General features: G+C 43.7%; 2 protein-coding genes across 2 annotated transcripts; both read left to right on the top strand.

The window, feature by feature from the left end:
* Positions 1 to 17,534: 17,534 nt before the first annotated feature.
* On the top strand, positions 17,535 to 18,366 carry LOC119358734 (dirigent protein 5-like). The gene has a single exon (XM_037625167.1). It carries the CDS (start codon positions 17,603 to 17,605, stop codon positions 18,206 to 18,208), a length of 606 nt encoding a protein of 201 aa, XP_037481064.1. The 5' UTR covers positions 17,535 to 17,602; the 3' UTR covers positions 18,209 to 18,366.
* A 3,123-nt stretch (positions 18,367 to 21,489) lies between these two features.
* LOC119357482 (dirigent protein 5-like) lies at positions 21,490 to 22,095 on the top strand. Its single transcript, XM_037624415.1, has one exon. The coding sequence runs from the start codon at positions 21,490 to 21,492 to the stop codon at positions 22,093 to 22,095; it is 606 nt and encodes a 201-aa protein (XP_037480312.1).
* Positions 22,096 to 22,317: the final 222 nt, after the last annotated feature.

Here is a 22,317-nt window from a genome sequence, read left to right as displayed (position 1 = left end):
GGGTGGGGGGGGGGGAGGGGAGGAGTCCATCATGCAGAAGACCTATGTACCTTTTTTGACGCCATCTTTCATAAATCGATAAGCGTGGGGTGTTGCCAAAAACTGCAAGAAGACACTGTTGTCATACTATGTGGTGGAGTTGCAAGCCGTAGAAATGAAGAGTCCACATCCACGGAGAAAGGGGTGAATCGGGAACCCCCCAGACCACGAAGTAGATGCGAGAGGAAGATGATGTGCTCACCAAAGCGGCGTTGCAGTACCCGGACCGAGGTAGGTTCCCCCGTCGGTCTTTGAACGACGGGAGGGCGAGTGGGGGCCACATCGGTCGTTGGCAGATATCCGTGCCGTCAGAGTGCCCCGATCTCCTCCTGGGTGATGACAGAAGGCCTCCATCGTCCCTGTTGCTCGATGCCTTACAACTCCTAGCGGCAACCCTCTTACCACACTTCATGGCCTTGGTTTCCCCAACAGATGCACCCTCGCCGACGCCCAATTCTCTCTCTCTCTCTCTCTCTCTCTCTCTCTCTCTCCCCACCTCTCCCTCTCTCTCCCTATCACATCAGCGCTGCACCGGCTACGGCGTGCGAAGAAGAGAGTGTGCTACGATGGGAGGAGGGATTGGGTGATAGAGATGTGAATATAAGTTAGGGTTAAGGGGCTTTGGGGGCGCGTCCTTTTGTGCTATTGACTTAAAGAAAATACTAAAAAGCCAATGGGTACATCCATGTGGTGGGCCTGACAGATTGTGCCTCTAGTTGGCAAGCCGGCCGCCCGCACCCAAGTGGTGCCAACGGAACAACATGACAGGCAGGCCGCATGCGCGATCTAGCGCTACACCCGCAACGCAGGATCCGGCTGGCGCGAACGATCCAGATAGACATGTGAAGAATGGTCCTGACAGTATGGCCCCATGCGCGAATCGTTGTTGTGGGTGAGACGCAAGACCCGCATGGCGTGAGTGAACCAGCCCACCAGAGGGCGCACGCGCTCCACACGGCATACCCGCCTGGGGCTAACAAAACCTAACCGGTTGGCTCCACGCGCAAGTCGGCTCAAACGGGCACGACGCATGCCCCCACGTGCGAGCCGGCATATGGGCACTAGACACACCATGACTGTCAGAAGTAGACCAGCCTGGTGCGAGGCAAGGACGTCGACAAGTGGGTTCGGGCACAACTTCACGCATGGGGCAACGTGCTATAGGGCGTTCAGAGGCATGCCTGACGCTGCCCAATGACGGTGACCATGGGCACGCCCCACGGTTCACCCGTCATGGATCCTCGGGTCGCCAGGATATGCAGCAAAAAGACATAACAAGACATTTGTTGCAAAACTAATCTGGAACTTGACCTATATTGCAAAATTTTCCGCAACGTAACCTTTTCGCTGCATATCCTTTTCCCCAACAGATTATGATACCTGGGCGATGCTAGAAGGAGATAATGAGAGGAATTATTCCATATGGCCATAGAATGCACTACTTCTTTTCTTTATCATGAGCTGAAGTTCAAATTTGATGTGCCTCGAAGTGTTTGGTGTCTGGTCGCTCTTATTTAGAGTAATGCCGTTGGGGACCGGGCGTGCCTGGTTGGTCTGAGCTTTTTATACGAACTCGATATTTTGGTTCAAGAATTCAATGCATCAGTCATATATGCTACGGTATGGTGCAAACTGTGAATAACTTCTACAGAATTATTGCACATTTCATCATTTGCTTTCACCCTAGTCTATTTTGCCTTTGCAAGAAGTACAGAGTACTTGCATGCAACCTAAAATTTCCATTGCGCTCTGGAGTACATGTTCATTTCCATGGTTGAACTAGCACCGGTGAAGAGCTAATGCAAATACTTATGTATCTGGTTAAATTAGTTTGCATCACCCAGATATATAAGGACCAAATTCAACCGGCATGCAAAGAAATGTATTACCTCCGTTCCGAATTATAAAATGTTTTGGATATGTCAATATGGACTACATACAGACTGAAACGAGTGAACAAATACACTAAAACGCGTCTATACATCCGATTTAGAAAAAAGTTAGAACATCTTATAATTTGGAACGGAGGGAGTAGATCCGTTCAAAGATTCACATGAGCTGATTTCGAAATGCAGCATAATATACATATTGAAATGCAAGATAAACTAGAACAATACCCGTGCGTTGCTACGGGCTATCCACCATGTTATCGTCAACATCCAGGTCCAACACAAAACCCCAACCCACGATGCATCTTCCCCTTTTTTGTCGGAACCTCCCCTTCTTGCTCGGTTTTCCGTTCTAGCAGGACATTTCTCGCTGGAACCACTTCTTTTAAAACCAGATGACGTCCACCTCATCTTTGTCATGCATTGCAACAGGGATGGAATTTTTCATGTTTATAGTATAATAGAAGTGGGTTAACTTAACACATATTATTGACACAACATAACAAGTAACTATAGAAATCATTCTCAAAGGTCTATTCAACTTTGCAAATGCACACTGACATCGGAGGTGAGTGGAAATGTGAATATATTCCTAGTCATCAATATGCTCCACCTCCAGCCCACGTACCATTCATTGCTACAAGGGATAATTGTCATTCTTCTCTTTCTCGTCCTTACCTGCAACTTCTAATTCTAGCCTCTTCGCCAACCAGCAACACGTCAACATTAGTGTTTTCGTCATCAACGCCTCATCTTCTTCTTTCTCATTCCATGCGAGCTTTAGTTCTCATTCCTAATCGTTTTCTAGAATATTATTTATTTCTTTTTTTGTTTTATTTCTTAGAACATTCTTTTGTTCTCCAACACCGTAGACCACTTGGTGGCTTTAGTTCTTTTGCCTTCTTATGCTTGGAATACCCCTCTTTTCTACAATGGAATGAACCACCTGACCAATGTTGTGTCATGTTGTCCTCACCGCGAATGTTTCGACAATAGTCGGCGTGTGTACATCCTGTAGAGCATAGTCGTCATCCATCATAGTGAACGCTAGATCGCCCATGTCGCGAGCTCATCGTGGTCGTTGTCCATGTTGGCAAGCGGTGCTCGGCTATGTCGCTGAGAGCCTGTTGATCGTACGCCCATAAGAAAGAAGATATGTTATTTTTGTTGTATTAGGAAACTTGTGATTCCCAATTCATAATAGAGATAATAATAAATGGCATATCGCATCGGAGTAGTGCTTCGTTATGCGGGAATATCTGATTTTGTTTTGGAAGGTTATCAAGAAATATCTTATGTCTATCTTTCTAGGAAGGTGATCTAACATATATGATGCGATTTCTGAATTCTTAATTACCTGTTATTTATGTAATTGAATTGAATCAGTACCTGCCAAGGCAAGCACGAAACAAGATCCCCTTAATGGGATTTGGTTTTTTAACAGGAGGGAGAATAACCAGCGGAAGGGGTGGTGAGAGGCGAGACGAAATAAAACCGGACAAAAAAGACCGTACCAGGCTACCAACTGCTGCATTAGGAGTACAAATGAACTACAGTAGAGTAATGGATCCGTCCAAACTGCCATTCGGCTAGTATATTTGTTGATACACTTCCTTGCGGGGGTGGTAGAACTTAAGGATACAACAATGAAAATGGTAGCAACAAACCTAAAGAGTATTAGAGACAAACAAAAATTGCTCCCAAAAACAGAACACAAATTTTATTTGCTACTCAGCACAGCTAAATTTATCTTCACACATCAGGAATGGCAAAAGCAAATTAGTAACAGGTTTGAATATTTTAATGAAAAGATGATATAGTTGTGTTTGGAACAAATTGGTCAACGTTCTCCCAGAAAAAGGAAACGTACATACTCCATGTGAAGAAATATCGGAGTGCATCCACAACAAACAGTACTGGTGGGTTTGAATTTCCAATAAACACAAATGAGGGTCACACTGGGGATATGACTCAGCGAGTATGATAAAGTCCAGAGGAAAAAATGAACAAAAAAGAAACAGGGTAGAACTCCACGTGCAATATCTTGGGACTAACTCCCTCATATGTTCGATGATATTACAAGGTACTTGTACATGTTTCGTCTAACAAAGTGTCCGACTAAATTTATTTTTGTTATCCATCAGAGAAATAAAATCAGAGCACACCCACAATTGCTTTTTACCACTGTTTATGACATTCCAATCAAGACGAATCAGGGTAACACTGGGGATATGACTCGGTGAGTACGATAAAGATGAGAGGAAACAATTAAACAAAAGAACTGAATCCAGATTGTGCTCTGAAGGAAAATTATCACTATTACATAACACCATGAGGAACTACAATACCAGACGTACCATACTATTTTGGCATCATAAAAAATAAATTTATGTTGGTCATGTCCTGTCACTTGTATGAATCAATTGATAAGGTGCACTCCGAAAACTTCAAATCATTGTCGGAAAAAAATAAAAAACTTCAAATCATTCCAATACTAAAAATTTCAAGTACTCAACCGAGATTAGGAACAAACTTAGTGTCTTACAAGAATGGTTGTTCGCACTTTGTTGCGCCGTTGTTGTTGTTGGGTTTCTTTAAAATATCACTTTGTTTTAAAATTTAAGGTGTATTACTTTTTGAAAAGGCAAATCTTTTAAGTTTGATCAATTTTGTAAAGAAATATATCAAAATCCATAATATCATATTGGTATTTTAATATTCATAATGAAATGAATTCCCATACTTTGTTTAATGTTATGGATGTCGATATTTTTGATCTAAACTTGGTCAAAATTAAAGAAATTTGACTTTCTAAAAAACTAATACCTCTTATATTTTTGGAACTGATGGAATATTTAGTTTGGCGGGTGGAGGAGATGATAGACTATGTTTAATTTATATTTATAATGGGTTGATTTGGTGGGTCTTTCATTGTGTGATTTTATGTTATTCGCTAACCAGTCTATATTTACGTGGAGAAATTTCTGTGTCGGTGGTTGCATATACTATATTGATGCCATAATATCACATGGTGACGCTTCTTTTTTCTAGGTGGTGGAAGGGTGTGTTGGATTGATATGTTTTTATAGGCCGGTTGCTGCTGATTAATTTAAAATTGTTGGCCCAATCAAAATTTAAACTAAATCCAAAATTTAATACCTCAATTGAATGAAAGAGCTTCAAAATTAGGGAAACACAGTGTATTAAATGAATTGAATTGGATAGCTTGAGAAATTGTTGACCCGGTCAAAATTAGATGACACAACTCTAAATTGAATACCTCGAATAATTGTGAGACCTTAAAAATTAAAAAGCATAGTGTATAGTACAAAATAATTGAATGAGATAGCTTTGTGAAATTGTTGACCGGTCAAAATCGGTGACCCAATTATAATTGAAGACCTCGATTGATTATGGGCTCTTTAAACCTAGGGAGGTTAGTGGTATCGAGGATGGAGCTCACCATACTCAGCCGAACAGAAACAATCCATTAAGCAGTACACATTGGAGCTGGACGAGCTCCTGTTGAGAGAGGAACTAGTGTGGAGACAAAGGTTGAGAGCCACTTATTTGAGTGAGGGAGACCGGAATACAATCCATTAAACTTGATCTAGCTGGTATTGCAGTTCCTGGTGTAGTGGAGAAAGAGATAATTTTCTTCTTAAAACACGATCTGTCATTTCCCCCCCTCTCCTAATCCTGATTGTACTGGCTGAGTCACATCTCCAATATTGCCCGATCCATGTTGATAGGAACACATACACATTGGGTGCAGTCTGTTGTGGCCTTGTGGATGCATATCAATTTTCTAGGAACTACCTTCCCTAGGACCCAGGTTACGAGGTTCATCCATGCCTCTTGCTAGTTGCTACCGGCCTTCGAGGTTCGTGATGGTCAACTCATTGCTGGATGTCTCCTCCACGTTGAGAAGGTCTGCCGGAGTTCTCACCGGCGTGCAGACCACTGGCCGAAGTGGCCGCCCTGGCACCTGTTGGTGCGACAACATGGGGCTTACTACAGCCATTTGCGGCCGTTGGCTCGGGCTCTCCTGAACGCACGATAGCCCTACCTGGATGCATGTCGTAACATGCTCTAGCTCCGCTGGGGAGCAGCCGCCGCACACGGCTTGATCAAGGAGCTCAAGACTCCTGTTTTCTTCAAACAGATTCCATGCCTGCAAAATATTATTCTGTGTTGTCAAGGTCATCTTTGAATTCAATGTGGTTCCATAAAAATATGTTTCTTAGTTCAAGCAAACGGATTGAGACTTGGGCCATGTAGGTACAAAATTTCAAATTAGAATGAATTTTATAAAACCACACAAATGTCATTTTGACTATTTTGCTTGCGGTTGAAGGAAAGGTAATTGATTGCTTACATGAGCTATCAGGTTGAAACTTCATTGGTTCCTCGTGCCACTGACGATCTCCAGCAATAACACACTGAAGCTGTACACATCCTGCATGAATGATACATGCCGTCCATGGCGTACTCCGGTGACATGTAACCACTGCCATCGTGCATCACCATACAAAAAACGGCCAGAAAAGATGCACTAGTAGAAAAAGGGTCAAATGTGAGACACATTAGTCCCGGTTTGTAACAGAACCGGCACTAATGTTTTCATTAGTGCCGGTTCCAATGGCTAGGCGGGAGGAGCTCTTTAGTACCTGTTCGTGGCGAACCTTTAGCACCGGTTCGTGCCACAAACCGGTACTAATGAAAGTGGTGGCAGGATGTTGTCAGAGTGGGGCCCCTCCAGCACCTTTAGTACCGGTTCGTGCCACGAACCGGTACTAAAGGTCGTCCTATATAAACCCTTCGTCCACCAGCACTCTGTTCTTCCCCCTTTCCCCTCTCCCTCTCCTCTTTTCTTCCCTTCTTCCTCTTGAGTTCATCACAAAATTTGCCCCAAATTTGTCAAGATTTGCAGGCCCCCATCCATTCAAATGACCACAAAGGTTAGCAACTTTGTCCTTTCATCTCTCATTGCTAGATTAGCTCTTGCATTGGTTTATATAGTGATTAATTGTGGGTTTTAGTAATTTGGGAGGAATTATATGTGGTAGTATTTGATTTATATGCAAATTGAGGTCAAAATAACACTTAGTTTGCATATGTAGGTGTGGTTTACTTAGTGCCTTCTGAATCTCCGTCGTAACCACCGTCGATCGCCCGCACCGTCCCGTCGCCGGCACCACCTTGTGGTGAGCCTCTTGTTCATGAATTTTTATATAAAAATTGATATTTGTGTGATTTGGATATATAGTTACTCGTATAATTATCTTACCCGTATGTTGTTTGTTATACATAGTGCCATGGTTTTGATATCCGTCCCCGTCGGCCCTCGTCCTTGTTATGATTCGGATGTGGTATATTCTCTTTTAAAACTATTTGTTGCATTTCATGTTTATGACAAATTAGGCCCATCAAGTTGACATAGATATTTTTACCTAGGAGGTATGTGAACCGGAAATTCCAACCGACCCTATTGTCGAGAGGTTAAATTTAGTTGAAAGAGAAAACGAGTATTTGAAAGAAAAATTGAAAAGAATTGAGGGGGAGAAGATGGAATTGGAGTTGCATGTTGCCGATGTCGTCGATGATCACAAGATCAAGATGGAGAAAATGCGCTTGAAGATTAGAAAGATTAGAAAATATGCCATTGATAGTGAGGCTTGGTATCATTATGCTGTTGGATCAATTGTTACCTTAGTTGCGATCTTGATCACATTTGTTCTTGCATTTAAATGCTTTAGCTAGAAAGTTATTTGTTTGTTGCATTTAAGTGTTGTATGAACTTTATGTATTGTATTAATTTGGTGTTTTCGGTGCTGTGTATTGAAGATGAGCCGGTAATGGATGTATGATGACCGATGCTCTCCCGAGTTCATTAATGGCGTGCATACTTTTCTGCTTGCGGCTGAGGCAAACAAGCGGGCGGATGGTTTTATGCCTTGTCCATGTGCTGGCTGTAAGAATGGTCACAATTACTCTACGTCAAGAACCATTCACGTCCACCTGTTTGAGTCTGGTTTCATGCCCCACTATAATGTTTGGACCAAGCACGGAGAAAGAGAGGTTATGATGGAAGACAATGAAGAAGAAGAGGACGACAAAAGCTATCCTGGCCATGGGTTCCCTGAATACGATGATACAACAATGGGGGAAGAATCTGAGCCGGTAATGCGGGAAGAAGCTGAGCCGGCAATGCGGGAAGAAGCTGAAGAAGAGGCATCAGATGAGCCCGTTGATGATCTAGGTCGGGCCATTGCCGATGCAAAGAGAAACTGCGCAAGTGATTTGGAGAAGAAGAAGTTGCAGCACGTGTTAGAGGATCACAAAAAATTGTTGTACCTGAATTGCGTAGGTGACAAGAAAAAGCTGGGCACCACACTGGAATTGCTGCAATGGAAGGCAGAGAATGGTGTATCTGATGAGGGATTTGGAAAGTTGCTGGTAATGATAAAGAATATGCTTCCAAAGGACAACGAATTGCCCGAGAGTACGTACGAAGCAAAGAAGGTTGTCTGCCCTCTAGGGTTAGAGAGGTGTACAAGATACATGCATGCCCTAATGATTGCATCCTCTACCGCGGTGAGTACGAGGATTTGAACGCTTGCCCGGTATGCGATGCGTTGCGCTATAAGATCAGCCGCGATGACCCTGGTGATGTCAAGGGCGAGCGCCCCAGGAAGAAGATTCCTGCCAAGGTGATGTGGTCTGCTCCTATAATACCACGGTTGAAACATTTGTTCCAAAATAAAGAGCATGCCAAGGCGATGCGATGGCACAGAGAAGACCGTAAGAAAGACGGAAAGTTGAGAGTACCCGCTGATGGGTCGCAGTGGAGAAAAATCGAAAGAAAGTATGGGAAGGAGTTTGCAGATGACGCAAGGAACGTATGGTTTGGTCTAAGCGCAGATGGCATTAATCCTTTTAGGGAGCAGAGCAGCAACCATAGCACCTGGCATGTGACTCTATGTTTGTATAACCTTCCTCCTTGGTTGTGCATGAAGCGGAAGTTCATTATGATGCCAGTGCTCATCCAAGGCCCTAAGCAACCCGGCAACGACATTGATGTGTACCTAAGGCCATTAGTTGAAGAACTCTTACAACTGTGGAATGGAACAGGTGTACGTGCATGGGATGAGCACATGGGGGAAGAATTTGACAAAAAGGCGTTGCTGTTCGTGACCATCAATGATTGGCCTGCTCTCAGTAACCTTTCAGGACAGACAAACAAGGGATACCGCGCATGCACGCACTGTTTGGACGATACCGACAGTATATATTTGGCTAATTGTAAGAAGAATGTGTACCTGGGACATCGTCGATTTCTTCCGAGCAGGCATCCCGTAAGAAAGAAAGGCAAGCATTTCAAAGGTGAGGCGGATCATCGGACGAAGCCTCGCCACTGTACTGGTGCTGATGTACATGATATGGTCAAGGATTTGCAGGTGGTCTTTGGAAAGGGTCCTGGTGGACAACCTGTTCCGAATGACGCTGACGGACGCGCACCCATGTGAAAGAAGAAATCTATATTTTGGAGCTGCCCTATTGGAAAGACCTAGAGGTCTGCTCCGCAATAGATGTGATGCACGTGACGAAGAATCTTTGTGTGACCCTTCTTGGCTTCTTGGGTGTGTATGGGAAGACAAAAGATACACCTGAGGCACGGGAGGACCAGCAACGTATGCACGGAAAAGAAGGCATACATCAGGGTCATGCAAGCTATGCTCTTACCAAAGAACAGAAGGAAATCTTTTTTGAATGCCTGCTCAGTATTAAGGTACCGTCTGGCTTCTCGTCGAATATAAAGGGAATAATAAACATGACAGAGAAAAAGTTCCAGAACCTAAAGTCTCATGAATGCCACGTGATTATGACGCAACTGCTTCCGGTTGCATTGAGGGGGCTTCTACCAGAAAACGTTCGATTAGCTATTGTGAAGCTATGTGCATTCCTCAATGCAATCCCTCAGAAGGTAATCAATCCATAAATCATACCAAGGTTAGAGAATGATTTGATGCAATGTCTTGTCAGTTTAGAGTTTGTGTTCCCACCATCCTTCTTCAACATCATGACGCACATCCTAGTTCACCTATGCGAAGAGATTAACATTTTGGGTCTTGTATTTTTACACAATATGTTCCCCTTTGAGAGGTTTATGGGAGTCTTAAAGAAATATGTTCATAACCGTGCTAGGCCAGAAGGAAGCATCTCTAAGGGCCATGAAAATGAGGAGGTCATTGAGTTTTGTATTGACTTTATTCCAGACCTTAAGCCAATTGGTGTTCCTGAATCGCGGCATAAGGGCAGACTGGATGGAAAAGGCACGCTAGAAGGGGATCAAATAATATGTATGGACGGACATTCTCTCACTGAAGCACACTACACAGTTCTATAGAATTCCGCCTTGGTGGCTCCGTATATGGACGAACACAAGAATTTGGTACGCTCCAAACACCCGGAGCGGTCTGATGACTGGATTACACGTGAACAAACCAGGAGTTTCGCCAGCTGGTTGCAGACACATACCATGCATGACGCCTGTATTGAAAATGACATGTACTTGCTGTCCCAGTTACCATCTTCGAATATAATGACTTTCAAAGGGTACGAGATAAATGGTAATACATTTTACACGATCGCCCAAGATAAGAAGAGCACCAACCAAAATAGTGGTGTCCCCTTTGATGCAGAAACCAAGACGGGAAAGGAAACATATTATGGTTATATACAGGACATATGGGAACTTGACTATAGTCGTGGTTTGAAGGTCCCTTTGTTTTGGTGCAAATGGGTCAATATGACACGAGGCGGGGTAACGAAAGACCCGCAGTACGGAATGACAACAGTGGATCTCAACAATCTTGTGTATGCAGACGAACCATTAGTCCTAGCCAATGATGTGGCACAGGTTTTCTATGTGAAGGACATGTCTACCAAGCCGAGAAAAAGAAAAGATAAGGAAGCGAATGCATCATACGATGAGCCAAAGCGGCACATAGTTCTTTCTGGGAAGAGAAACATCGTGGGAGTGGATGACAAGACAGACATGTCAGGATCTGCACATGTGTAGTAGGGTGGTAGCTCGTGTTGAGTAGGTCGGCGACATCTTTGGCCCCCTCTATTTTTCTCGTCGGCTCCTTGTACGACTTTATCAACGAGCCGGCATGGATTTATAGTTTTTGTATGATGAAATGTGGTTGCCCTCCGTATGATACATCTTCACATGGCACGGGGTCCATTGATTACATGTCTCGCTACCTTAGGTTTATCATATACGTCTTGCGCTTTCCTCCCTAAAAATTCTACTTTGCTCCACTCGCTAGCTTCTAACATGATGAATGATATGTTAAGTTCTTTCTCCCGGTGCAACGCACGGGCATATTTACTAGTGATGTATTTGATATATAATATTCGAGATGATTTATTCAAGATTATCTATATTATTCGAGACGATGTATTCGAGATTATATCTATTATTCGAGACGATGTATTCGAGATTATATTCGATGATGCTTATTATGTACTATGATTGATTCAGTTTTTCCTTATTAATTGATTGCATCCATGCATTGTAATTTGAATACTAAATTGTTTTATATTTCTTTTGGATTAGTTAAATAAAAGTTATGGCGGACAATACCGGCAGAGAGGGAGAAGAGACCCTGTTCGATATCATACGCCATCCTCGCGAGCCAGATGATGATCAGAATGAAGAAGATTATGACGGCTCCGAATATCTAAACAACACCGGAGAGGGTGATATGATATTCGATCGCGACGACCAAATTGATGAAGTCATGAACTATGATTATGATGATGACGAAGAAAATGTTGATCTTGAAACAACAAAGACCGGCGAGGTATATTTATATAAGCAGGCATCTGGTGATCATCACATGTTTTAAATGACTTGAAGATATATTAATGAATCGATCTTTCTTCTTTCAGCCATCCGGATCGAGCAAATCTTCAGGCAGCAGGAAACGAGGCCCGAACAAAAAGTTGAAGGAGGGCGTAAAGTACAATATCGAGGCCATCAAACCTAATGGCGAACCATTAGCGCTTAAGAAACTTGTGGACAAGTTCATTCGTCTGTGCGGAGTTCTTGTGAAGGACCAACTCCCGATCTCCCTTCAAGAATGGAGAGAGCCAGCAAAGCCATGTCCAGATCTTACTTTTGTCGACGACAGACAAAAAGTTCTACTTCGGAAAACTCTCATGGAACATTTCACCCTACCAGATCATTTCACAGATGCAGATGTGGAGAAAGTCAAGGACGCTGCTCTTAGAAAGATGGCAGTTGCATTCAACAACCACAAGAATCGTGTATGTGACAAGTACGTCAAGGGAGGAAGGAAGACTGCAGTATTCGAGGGAACACTAGAGAAGCAAAGTGCTCATTGGGACGATTTCGTGAAATTCAAGGATTCGGAATTATCTAAGGAACGGTCGAGAATAAACAAGGCCAATGCCGAAAAAAAGGATAAGTTCAATAAGCTGGGGCCAAGTGGCTACACGGTGGCAATGCCTAAGTGGGATAAGTCTGAGAAAAAGATGGAGGATGCAGGTGTCACTCCAGAAACATTGAGCTAGCCCCCCAGGTGCAGGACTTGGTTCTATGCGCATGGGGGGGCGTTGGACCCGAAGACAGGCAAAGTTTCAAAGAAGGCATGTCTGAACGGAGCCGAAGATAAGCTACTTGTTGCAATAGAAGAGGCTCGATCGGGGGTGCTCCAGCCCAACAGAGAGAACGACGAGCTTACGCGTGCCCTGGGAAATCCTGAACACCCGGGAAGAACACGAGGCAAGGGCACTATTCCGTGGTATGAGGGGTTTTCGGACTGGAACACCGACTACAGAACCCGTGCGAGAAAGAAGATTGCGGAGGAGAAGAAGAAGAAGATGGAGGAGGGGAAGAAGAAGCTGGACTATGAACGCCTTCAAGGCCTAGAATCAGCGCACGCGGACTTGGCAGTCAAATTCCAGCGGCAGCAGGAGCAGATCGACTCACTTTGCTAGCAAAGGGGGTCTCAGCAGCTGTAGCAGCTAGCGGATGATCCAGCATTGGATAGCACCGTCCCATCCATGCCGAGAAGCAGCATGGGTTCCGCCCGAGTGACGCAATGCTGGATAGATACCCCGTGGATGACATCATGGAGAACACTAACTGCGAGCTACACTTCAAAATGAAGAACATATCCATGAAGGTGGCGGATGCCGTTGCTTTTACAAATCCCCCCGAGGCAACCTTCCATTGCAACCCGATTCCAGCGGGCTATGCTCGTGTCTTGGTTGATGAGGTGGTGGACCAATATTCGGGGCTAGAGCTTGACATTCCTGGAGGTGACGAGGAGCACACACTGGGAGAGGCCAAACATCGTATCATGCTATGGAGAAAGGATTGCATCATCTTTCGAAGGCCACCGACACCGCGTCAGCCGACTCCTCGTCGAAGTCCGCCACCGAGTCAGCAGACTCCCGCTCCTCCAAGTCCACCAAAGCGTCAGGCCACTCCCCCTCCTCCAAGTCCGGCAAAGTGTCAGGCCACTCCTCCTCCAAGTCTGGCACAGCGTCAGACCACTCCTCCTTCAAGTCCGGCACAACGTCCGGCACAGCTTCAGGCCACTCCTCCTCCTCCAACTCAGCCACGTCAGCCGTGTCCTCCGCCTCAGCAATCACGGAAGAGAGCCACCGCAGCTATGGTGCGTAGCGGTACAAGTCGAGGTAGTACGGGAGGTACAGGCGGAGGCAAGCGATTTCAATATGGTCCAAGCCTCGCGCCTCTTCCGCAGAGGCCTTACGACAAGTCCGAGGAGGAAAACGCAGCCATATCGAAGGCCGAGGTGGAAGCCCATTTTGCACCGAAACCGCCACCGTCGCCAAGGGAGAAAGTGCCTGAGGAAAAGATTGACCACTTCATTCGTATGGCTAGACCACCAGCTCCCAAGCCTGTTGACACAGACTATGAGCGCCACCTCAGGAAGTTAAATCGAGCACGTCTACAGAAAGAGTCGAGCTCGAGCTCGAGCAAATCAGCTGGCAAAAATGTGGTAAAACCGTTCCCCAGCTGGGAGAACAGGCGGCGCAATCAATCCCCCCGCTTGTTGTGCCAACAGCATATGAGAGTAGGCGCGCCCAATATTATTGTGGGCAAACCGTTAACGTTCCCCAGCTAGGCGATGTGGTAATAACCGAGGAGCATATAAGGCAGGCTGAAATCCTCAAGATCAATGTTGGACAACTCCTCGAGATCAAGCCCATGTCTCCGCTTAGAAAGGAGGAAATAAAACGGAAATATGTCCAGGGCCAACCTTTAGTCGAGCTAGACGAGGTCAAGAAGCTCCCAACGAGAATGTATGAATTGCATCAATGGTACATGGACATTACCAAGATTTCCAATCGAGAGTCCCTCATGGTGAATGTCAAGAAGGATCATTACTTTCATGAGAAAGCTGTGTCCGTTGAGTATAATGAACTATTTCGGTTATACAATCAAGACGCACTCGACAAATCTATCGTCAGTTGCTATTGTCTGTAAGTGATTTCTTTCTGTAATTTAAGTCTCAAGCTAGCTGTAGTGATTATTTTGATCAATCATTACCTGTAATTATCCTCAAAATATTTTTTTCTGTGGTATTATGCAGGATGAAGATGTATAAAATGAAAATAGGTGGACGCTATGGCATTGGGTTCATTGACCCAAATACCGTTAATGAATACACATGGAACATGGATGCATGTTATGAAAAAAGTGTAGAGGAAAGCATGCTAGAGTTCTTCAACCGCCTCAAATACAATGAAGATATACTACTTCCTTACAACTTCCTATAAGTCACACTGTCTTGTACTACAAATTCTGTTTTTGCTTACTAGCTAGCTACATATTTTTGCTTACATATGCCCGCTTAATTAAGACATGCAGACGTGTGTGCATGCAGTTTTCACTGGATCTTGTTAATCATTAAAGTTGATGAAGGAACAGTTGAAGTATTGGACTCACTACTTAAGAAAGAAAGTGACTACGCCATCGTGAAGGGGATAGTCAACAAGTAATTTCAATCATTATTAACTATATCTCGGCCTATTTAATTAGTTTGTCATTTCCTGATAACAACTATTTAATAACCCCTTTATTCATTTTCTTTGTCGGTGGGCAGGGCTTGGGCAAAGTTCATCAACGTCACTCCAGGCCAATGGAAACAAAAGTTGAAATGGTATCGACCCAAGGTAAGTAATTAAGTAGTACTACCTAGCTAGCTGCCATCTCTTTAATTATCATGCTTGATTAATTATTATCTGATCAAATTCCATTCTCGTAAAGGCCCTGAAGCAGGCGCCGGGGAAAGATCTGTGCGCATACTACGTTTGCGAGAACATTTGCATGATGGCGTTCGAAAGAAGTAGATCTCAAAGAGAGGACTGGGTACATTTGTCAGAACACTGTTCATAGTTTTTACACCATTATCGATATCTAGACACACAACTAATAGACATACATATTGATCTCCTTCTTAACAATTCAGAGAGGTGCGGGAGAAGCTCCTACCAACGGAGCGCATACAAGCAATTCAAGAGGAAATAACGGGATTTTTGCTCGACCAGGTCATAGATCCCAAAGGAGAATACTATTACCCGCTACCGCCCCCATGAACCACTTTCAATTGTCATCGTGCTCCGAAGGCACCAATTAGGCTAATGCCACTGGCTCCGAAGGCACCAATTAGGAGAAATTGTATGTAGCTAGCTAATTGTGTGTGTATATATATACATGTGTGTATGTGTGAATTAATGGTGGTTGTGAGACATTCGATGATATATATATATATATATATATATATATATATATATATATATATATATATATATATATATATGATCGGTTCTACTAGAAATTCTATTTATATATATGCATAACGTGTACAATATGTAGTATCGTAAAATACCAGCAAATGAAAAAGAACTAAATGGAAAACACAAAATTAATTAAAAAAGAAATCATAAACCCAAAACCCCCCAACTTTTTAATACCGGTTGGTGTCACCAACCGGTACTAAAGGTCTCCCTGCCCCCGGAGCTGGCTTGTGCCACGTGGTTGCCCTTTAGTACCGATTCGTGCTGAACCGGTACTAAAGGGGGGGGGGCTTTAGTGCCCACACTTTAGTGCCGGTTACCGAACCGGCACTAATGGGCCTTACGAACCGGTGCTATTGCCCGGTTCTGCACTAGTGATGGCTATAGAAATAAAAAGTCGAGGTAAATTATTGTAGTACTTGACATTGGTGTGTTATGCAAAGTTGGAATTCTTACTATGTCCCAACAATCCTTTCTGTGATGGTGGAGTCCCGAGTGTTGTCTCCGCTGTTGAGTTAGGGTGTCATCATGTCTTAATTAGTGACCAGGTTAAGTTTAGAAGAGTTACCATTTGTGACTCTATGTTCTAGTTGTACGGTTAGCATACTAGTAGCTTTCGGGAGCACTAGTTGTATGCGAATAGGCTTAGGCAAATAGCGATCAGTGTAGCCAGTTACTTGGAAAGGTTGTTTCGCAGCTTGTCGTGTTGCATCAGGAGTTAGTATGTGTGTTGTGCTAGGATTAGTTTGAGTTGGTTCGAAAGCTTGTTTTCGTCGAGCACGGGTGCGTCAATTGTAATCGAGGACATTTGAAAAGAAAACATAAGTAACGGTACGAGCCCTTGGCTATAAGATTTTTGTGCATGTGTGTATGTCGTTTTTTATGTTATCGAAACTGAGAGCAAAATCCCAACAGTAGAATAGAATGGAAACGGTCTAGCGTCTGTCATGCATGATTATATGTTAAGGTGACATGTCGACTAAAATAACACACTCCCCTCATTCCATAATATAAGAGTGTTTTTGACACTAGTGTAGCTTTTATATTATGAGACGGAGGGACTATTTATCATGTCGAGAGAAATAGTTTATGGCAGGTATACAGATGCTCTGTCGTCTGAAGTATCTCCCCGTGTCAAATGTTGGAGCTCCCGCCATGGTTGGCATGTGACCGTGCCAGCCAAAAAAGTCAAAAGTGATGCCATGCATTGCCTTAACTAGTTGGAGAAGAACGAAAACAATCTATATCGGTACATTATAATCTGACGTACCAACGATGCCTTCTGATCTTTGCGTCCATTTGAGTGAACCTACTAATTTATGCCACGAATATTCTGCTCCAAATTAAGAAACATCAGTGCATGTGTGTGGCTTTTGGAAGCCCACCTAACATGAGTCGCTGTCGTATGCTTACATATTCATGACTGCCCAATAGCACAAAATTAATAATTGCTTTTCGGGTATGTTACGTACTTGTGTAGGAGCTATCCACCGCAGATCTGGTATGCTACGTTGGAGGAGGTACCCACCGGCGAATCAGTTTATAAACAAGACTGGTCACTTGGAGTACAAGAGAGATTATGATGTAAGCTAAATTAAGTTACTAAACCCAACTTTCTACCGGCATGCATGCCCCACAGTTCCATGTATGCATATGCATGCACGTCTATAAATAGCATGCACAAGTCAAGCTCTTAACACACAACAACAAGAGCTAGCTGCATCCTCACTTAGCAGTGCTCTACTACATCACAGCTAGTCGATCGATCTTTCGCAGCTTACGCTCAGTAAACAGTTCTAGTGTCAACAATGCAAGGCCTCGCTGCATCTTTCAGTGTGTCACTGGCCGTTGTGGTGGCGGTGTTTCTCCTGGGCTCGGCGGCGGCCGCCGCCCACGGCCTGAGGAGGGTCGTCTCCAGCAGCTCCGACGAGCCGTGCAACGAGATGACGCTTTACTACCACGACATCCTCTACAACGGCGTCAACAACATGCGGAACGCGACGTCAGCAGCCGCCACCAAGCCCACGGCGCTGAGCACAACCCACTGGAAGAATGGCACCTACTTCGGCACTCTCGTGGTGTTCAACGACCCCATGACGGTGGGGAAGGCGCTACCCATGGCAGGGGAGGAGCCTGCGGCGCGCGCCCAGGGCTTCTACTTCTACGACAAGCAGGAGTCTTACACCTCATGGTTTGGCTTCTCCATTGTCTTCAACTCCACGGCGCACAAGGGCACCATGAACCTCGTCGGCGCGGACCTCATGGACGACAAGACGCGGGACCTCTCCATCGTCGGCGGCACCGGCGACTTCTTCATGGCGCGCGGCATCGCCACGCTCCGCCTCGATGCCTCCGAGGGAACCGTCTACTTCCGTCTCCAGATGGACATCAAGCTCTACGAGTGCTACGTTTGACGAATTAGGGTGACACATCCATTGACGGTGTGTGTCAATAAGGATGCTGTTGTTTTCTATGCTCTTCGATTTATCTTGGTGTGTGAGGGCAGGTTTGTGTGTCATTGTCGCATACGATGATAAGTATGCGAAATGCACTGTACTTTTCGAAAAAAATGCACTGTATTTTTATTCGTCTTTACTGTTTACTTTGTAAGTGTTAGTTTAGGGGAGGTATCTCTTCTACATATTGTCTGAAAGAAGATTTCTAAGTGTTGCTGTTATTTCAATCCACAGTACCATCCTATTTTTTTTCCGGAATGCAAGGAAAAACCCTACAAATGCCATCTTACTGTTGAGGAAGTACAATAAACTTGAAGATTTTGTTAGTAAATTAACTAGCACAGCCGCCTGCACAGTCTATGAACATCACCATCAGCAATGTAGAACAATAGGTGCATATCTGTCATAGCTACGTAAATATTCCACTATGAAAGAATCATATGGTCATAAAGGTGTGAACTGTAGCATATGAACATGAATAGTGCTTAAATAATATTTTGTATAGCTTTGAGCCAAGTTTTCCCTAACATGATAAGAAAAAAAAGCAAATAAAAAACCCACAAGGTTGAAATTCACAAGAAGCAAATGGTCCCCTAAACAGCTATCGGAACAGATAATTCTACCAAGAAATAAGTTTCCTTGTCTTCCAAACGTAGGGTATATCATATATTGTCGGGTAGACATTATAGGTTGTATCTATCTATAATCAAACCATCAGGGTGAAAGGCAATTTTGCTTCCCACATAGCGAGCATGTAGAACTGCACACACCAGTCAGTTGCTCTTATACCATATAGAACTGCATGCACCAATCAATTCACGCAAAAGCATGCTGATGAGGAAAGGTGGGCTATGCATTTATGCGTCAACATACGACATCAGGAATAGAGAAAAAGAATCTAACCTAAAGGAGGTCAAAGTAATCAAGATTTATGGACCAGAAGCAAATGGGGTAGCATTCGTGTAGACGGTGCACCGTTCTAAACGATGGCTCGAGAACCAACTGTACATACGAAGGGATATTGGAAAGGACATGCTAGTATCGTGACCAGGAGCTGCTACATCTTCGCCGGCAAGGAGGAGCTGCGTCCATCTCGGGACATTGCACCTTTGGAATGATAGAAGTAATGTGCTCAAGTAGTTATGTTCTCATGCCACGTGATTTCCACTATCATGCTAATCTCATCCTTCACCAAAATTCATGGCAACATGATAGACTAGCTAGCAGCGACGAACTATAAATCTTCGCCCCCATTGGTATTCTCACACGGTAATGGCATGTTCCATTGTATCATATATTTTTAATCAAAAGTAAGAGGATGTGATTTATAAGTGTGTTCTATTACCTGGCATGTAGTTCTCTACATGCATCAACAAAAATATTCTCCATCTTGCCAACTTAATACGAAATTTAGATAATTGGGAATAGAAGAAGATACAATAGCCTGCTTGCTTCTTATTTATTTTGAGAATTTCTCAAAGGTGCTGGCCAACTTGGAATTCTTTTATCATATGCCATGTTATAAATATACAGTTGTGATTTCCTCTTATATATTTTTTTCATCCTATCAACTTAAAGAAAAAAGGAAACAAAAAACAAGACATTTTGTTATTTTTAAGTTTTTGTTACAAGGCTGCGGCACTTATCATGATTTTAACATAATTGAATCTTTAGAGTACAACAATAGAGATATATCATGATCCAAACTTTTCTGTACTGAGGCATGGTGCCTGAAACTTTTAATCTTCCTCTTTGTAGTATTCCCGCAATCGAATGTACTTACGTTCACATCTAATTATCATACAAATATACGCAATACAAAATTTTATGTAGCCAAGACCAAAGACCTCATTATAAGTGCATCCATTGAATCATCTCCATCATGGTAATTGACAAACAAAAAGAACTATATTCTTCCATCTGTTGTCGTACATGAGTTGTAATGGTTTTTTCTTTGAGAATGTAATACACACTCTTGACTACAACTTTTCCAAGATTCATATGTTCTAAAGTGAATACATATAATAGAATCCAACTAAATATTATAATTTTTTTTACAATGCAAGACTACACGACACTCAATAATATAAAATATCCATGATGTTTAATCTCTTTCATAGAACTAATAGAATTAAACTCCACAAAAAAATTAATTGATAGATTTGGGAAATTTCACAAAAATACCAGTGTATGGATGGATATATCTGCGTTAATGCTTTCTAACACTTATGTAATAAGAAATTTTATAATAAGTTCAATGATAAAATATGACAAGTGGTTAAAAGACATTGCCCGCACAACGAGGGGGCCACTTTCCTAGTTCAATTTAAGGAAGGTTACATATAGCAGTGAAACTGTGAATAACTAGCCTGGTCGAATGCACGGATTGACGGCTAGCACATGTAATTATTGTGTAGTTGTGAAATAATTATTAAATTTAAGTGGTATAATAGAATGAAAATCATCAAGCCTCTGACATGCATGTTTACATGCTAAGCTGACCTGTATACAAAAATAAAATATTTACATATGTCCAGAGAAATAGGTCACTAGTTAGATAGATAGTCTGTCTGAAGTGTTCTTTGCCCCTTGCCATATGCCGAAGCTCCCGCCGTGGTTGGCATGTCGACGTGCTAGAGAAAGAGGCAAAAGCGATGCCATTTGCCCCTTGCCATGCATTGCCTTAACTGGTTAGAGAGGAACGAAACGAATTGATATAGTACCACAACGATGCACCCCTTTTCTGATCGTTGCGTCTGTTTGAGTGGACCAACTAATTTATCCCAAGAAATTCCCTGCCCCACGTTATGAAACAGCAGTGCATTAGCTTTTGTGCGGCTATTTTGGAAGCCTACCTTACATTATGCTTACATATTCATGACTGCCCAATAGCACAAAATGAATACTTGCTTTTGGGGTATGTTCCATAGTACTTCTGTAGGAGCTACCCACCGCAACCGAATCATCAATTCTAAACAAGATTGCTCACCTGTTGGGGACTTGGAGTACAAGAGAGATTATGATGTAACCTAAATTAAGTTACTAAACTCATACTCCACAATTCCATGCAAGCCCCACAATTCCATGCATGCACCTCTATAAATAGCATGCACAAGTCAAGCTCTTAACACACAACAACAAGAGCTAGCTGCATCCTCACTTAACCATGCTCTACTACATCACAGCTAGTCCATCCATCTTTGGCAGCTTACGCTCAGTAAACAGTTGCATTGTCAACAATGCAAGTCCTCACAACATCTTGCAAGCTGTCACTGGCCGTTGTGGTCGCGGTGTTTCTCCTGGGCTCGTGGGCGGCCGCCGCCCCCGGCCTGAGGAGGGTCGTCTCCAGCAGCTCCGACGAGCCGTGCAACGAGATGACGCTCTACTACCACAACATTTTCTACAACGGCGTCAACAACACGCAGAACGCGACGTCGGCGGCGGCCACCAAGCCCACGGCGCTGGGCACGACCCACTGGAAGAATGGCACCTACTTCGGCACGCTCGTGGTGTTCGACGACCCCATGACAGTGGGGAAGGTGCTACCCGTGGCGGGGGAGGAGCCTGCGGCGCGCGCCCAGGGCTTCTACTTCTACGACAAACAGGAGTCATACACCTCCTGGTTTGGCTTCTCCATCGTCTTCAACTCCACGGCGCACAAGGGCACCCTCAACCTCGTCGGTGCGGACCTCAAGGATGACAAGACGCGGGACCTCTCTGTCGTCGGCGGCACCGGCAACTTCTTCATGGCGCGCGGCATCGCCACGCTCCGCCTCGATGCCTCCGAGGGAACCGTCTATTTCCGTCTACAGATGGACATCAAGCTCTACGAGTGCTACGTATGAGGATTTATATTAGGGTGGCACATCCATTTGTTGTGCTGGTGTGTGTCAATAAGGATGCTGCTCTCATTGTCTATGCTTTTCGATTTATCTTGGTGTGTGAGGGCAGGTTTGTGTGTCATCGTCGCATACGTTGATATGTATGCGAAATGAACTGCATTTTTTTCGTCTTTACTGTTTATTTTGTAAGTGTTTAAAAAATATATTATTTTGTAAGAGTTAGTT

Source organism: Triticum dicoccoides, chromosome 2A (assembly GCF_002162155.2).
Source record: "Triticum dicoccoides isolate Atlit2015 ecotype Zavitan chromosome 2A, WEW_v2.0, whole genome shotgun sequence".
In the NCBI taxonomy this organism is placed as follows: domain Eukaryota; kingdom Viridiplantae; phylum Streptophyta; class Magnoliopsida; order Poales; family Poaceae; genus Triticum; species Triticum dicoccoides.
Note: the sequence above shows the minus strand (reverse complement) of the source record. Positions and strands in the feature narration are given on the sequence as shown.

Excerpts from the sequence above, each read along its gene's own strand:
- LOC119358734 (XM_037625167.1), top strand. The coding sequence starts at position 17,603 with ATGCAAGGCCTCGCTGCATCTTTCAGTGTGTCACTGGCCGTTGTGGTG.
- LOC119357482 (XM_037624415.1), top strand. The coding sequence starts at position 21,490 with ATGCAAGTCCTCACAACATCTTGCAAGCTGTCACTGGCCGTTGTGGTC.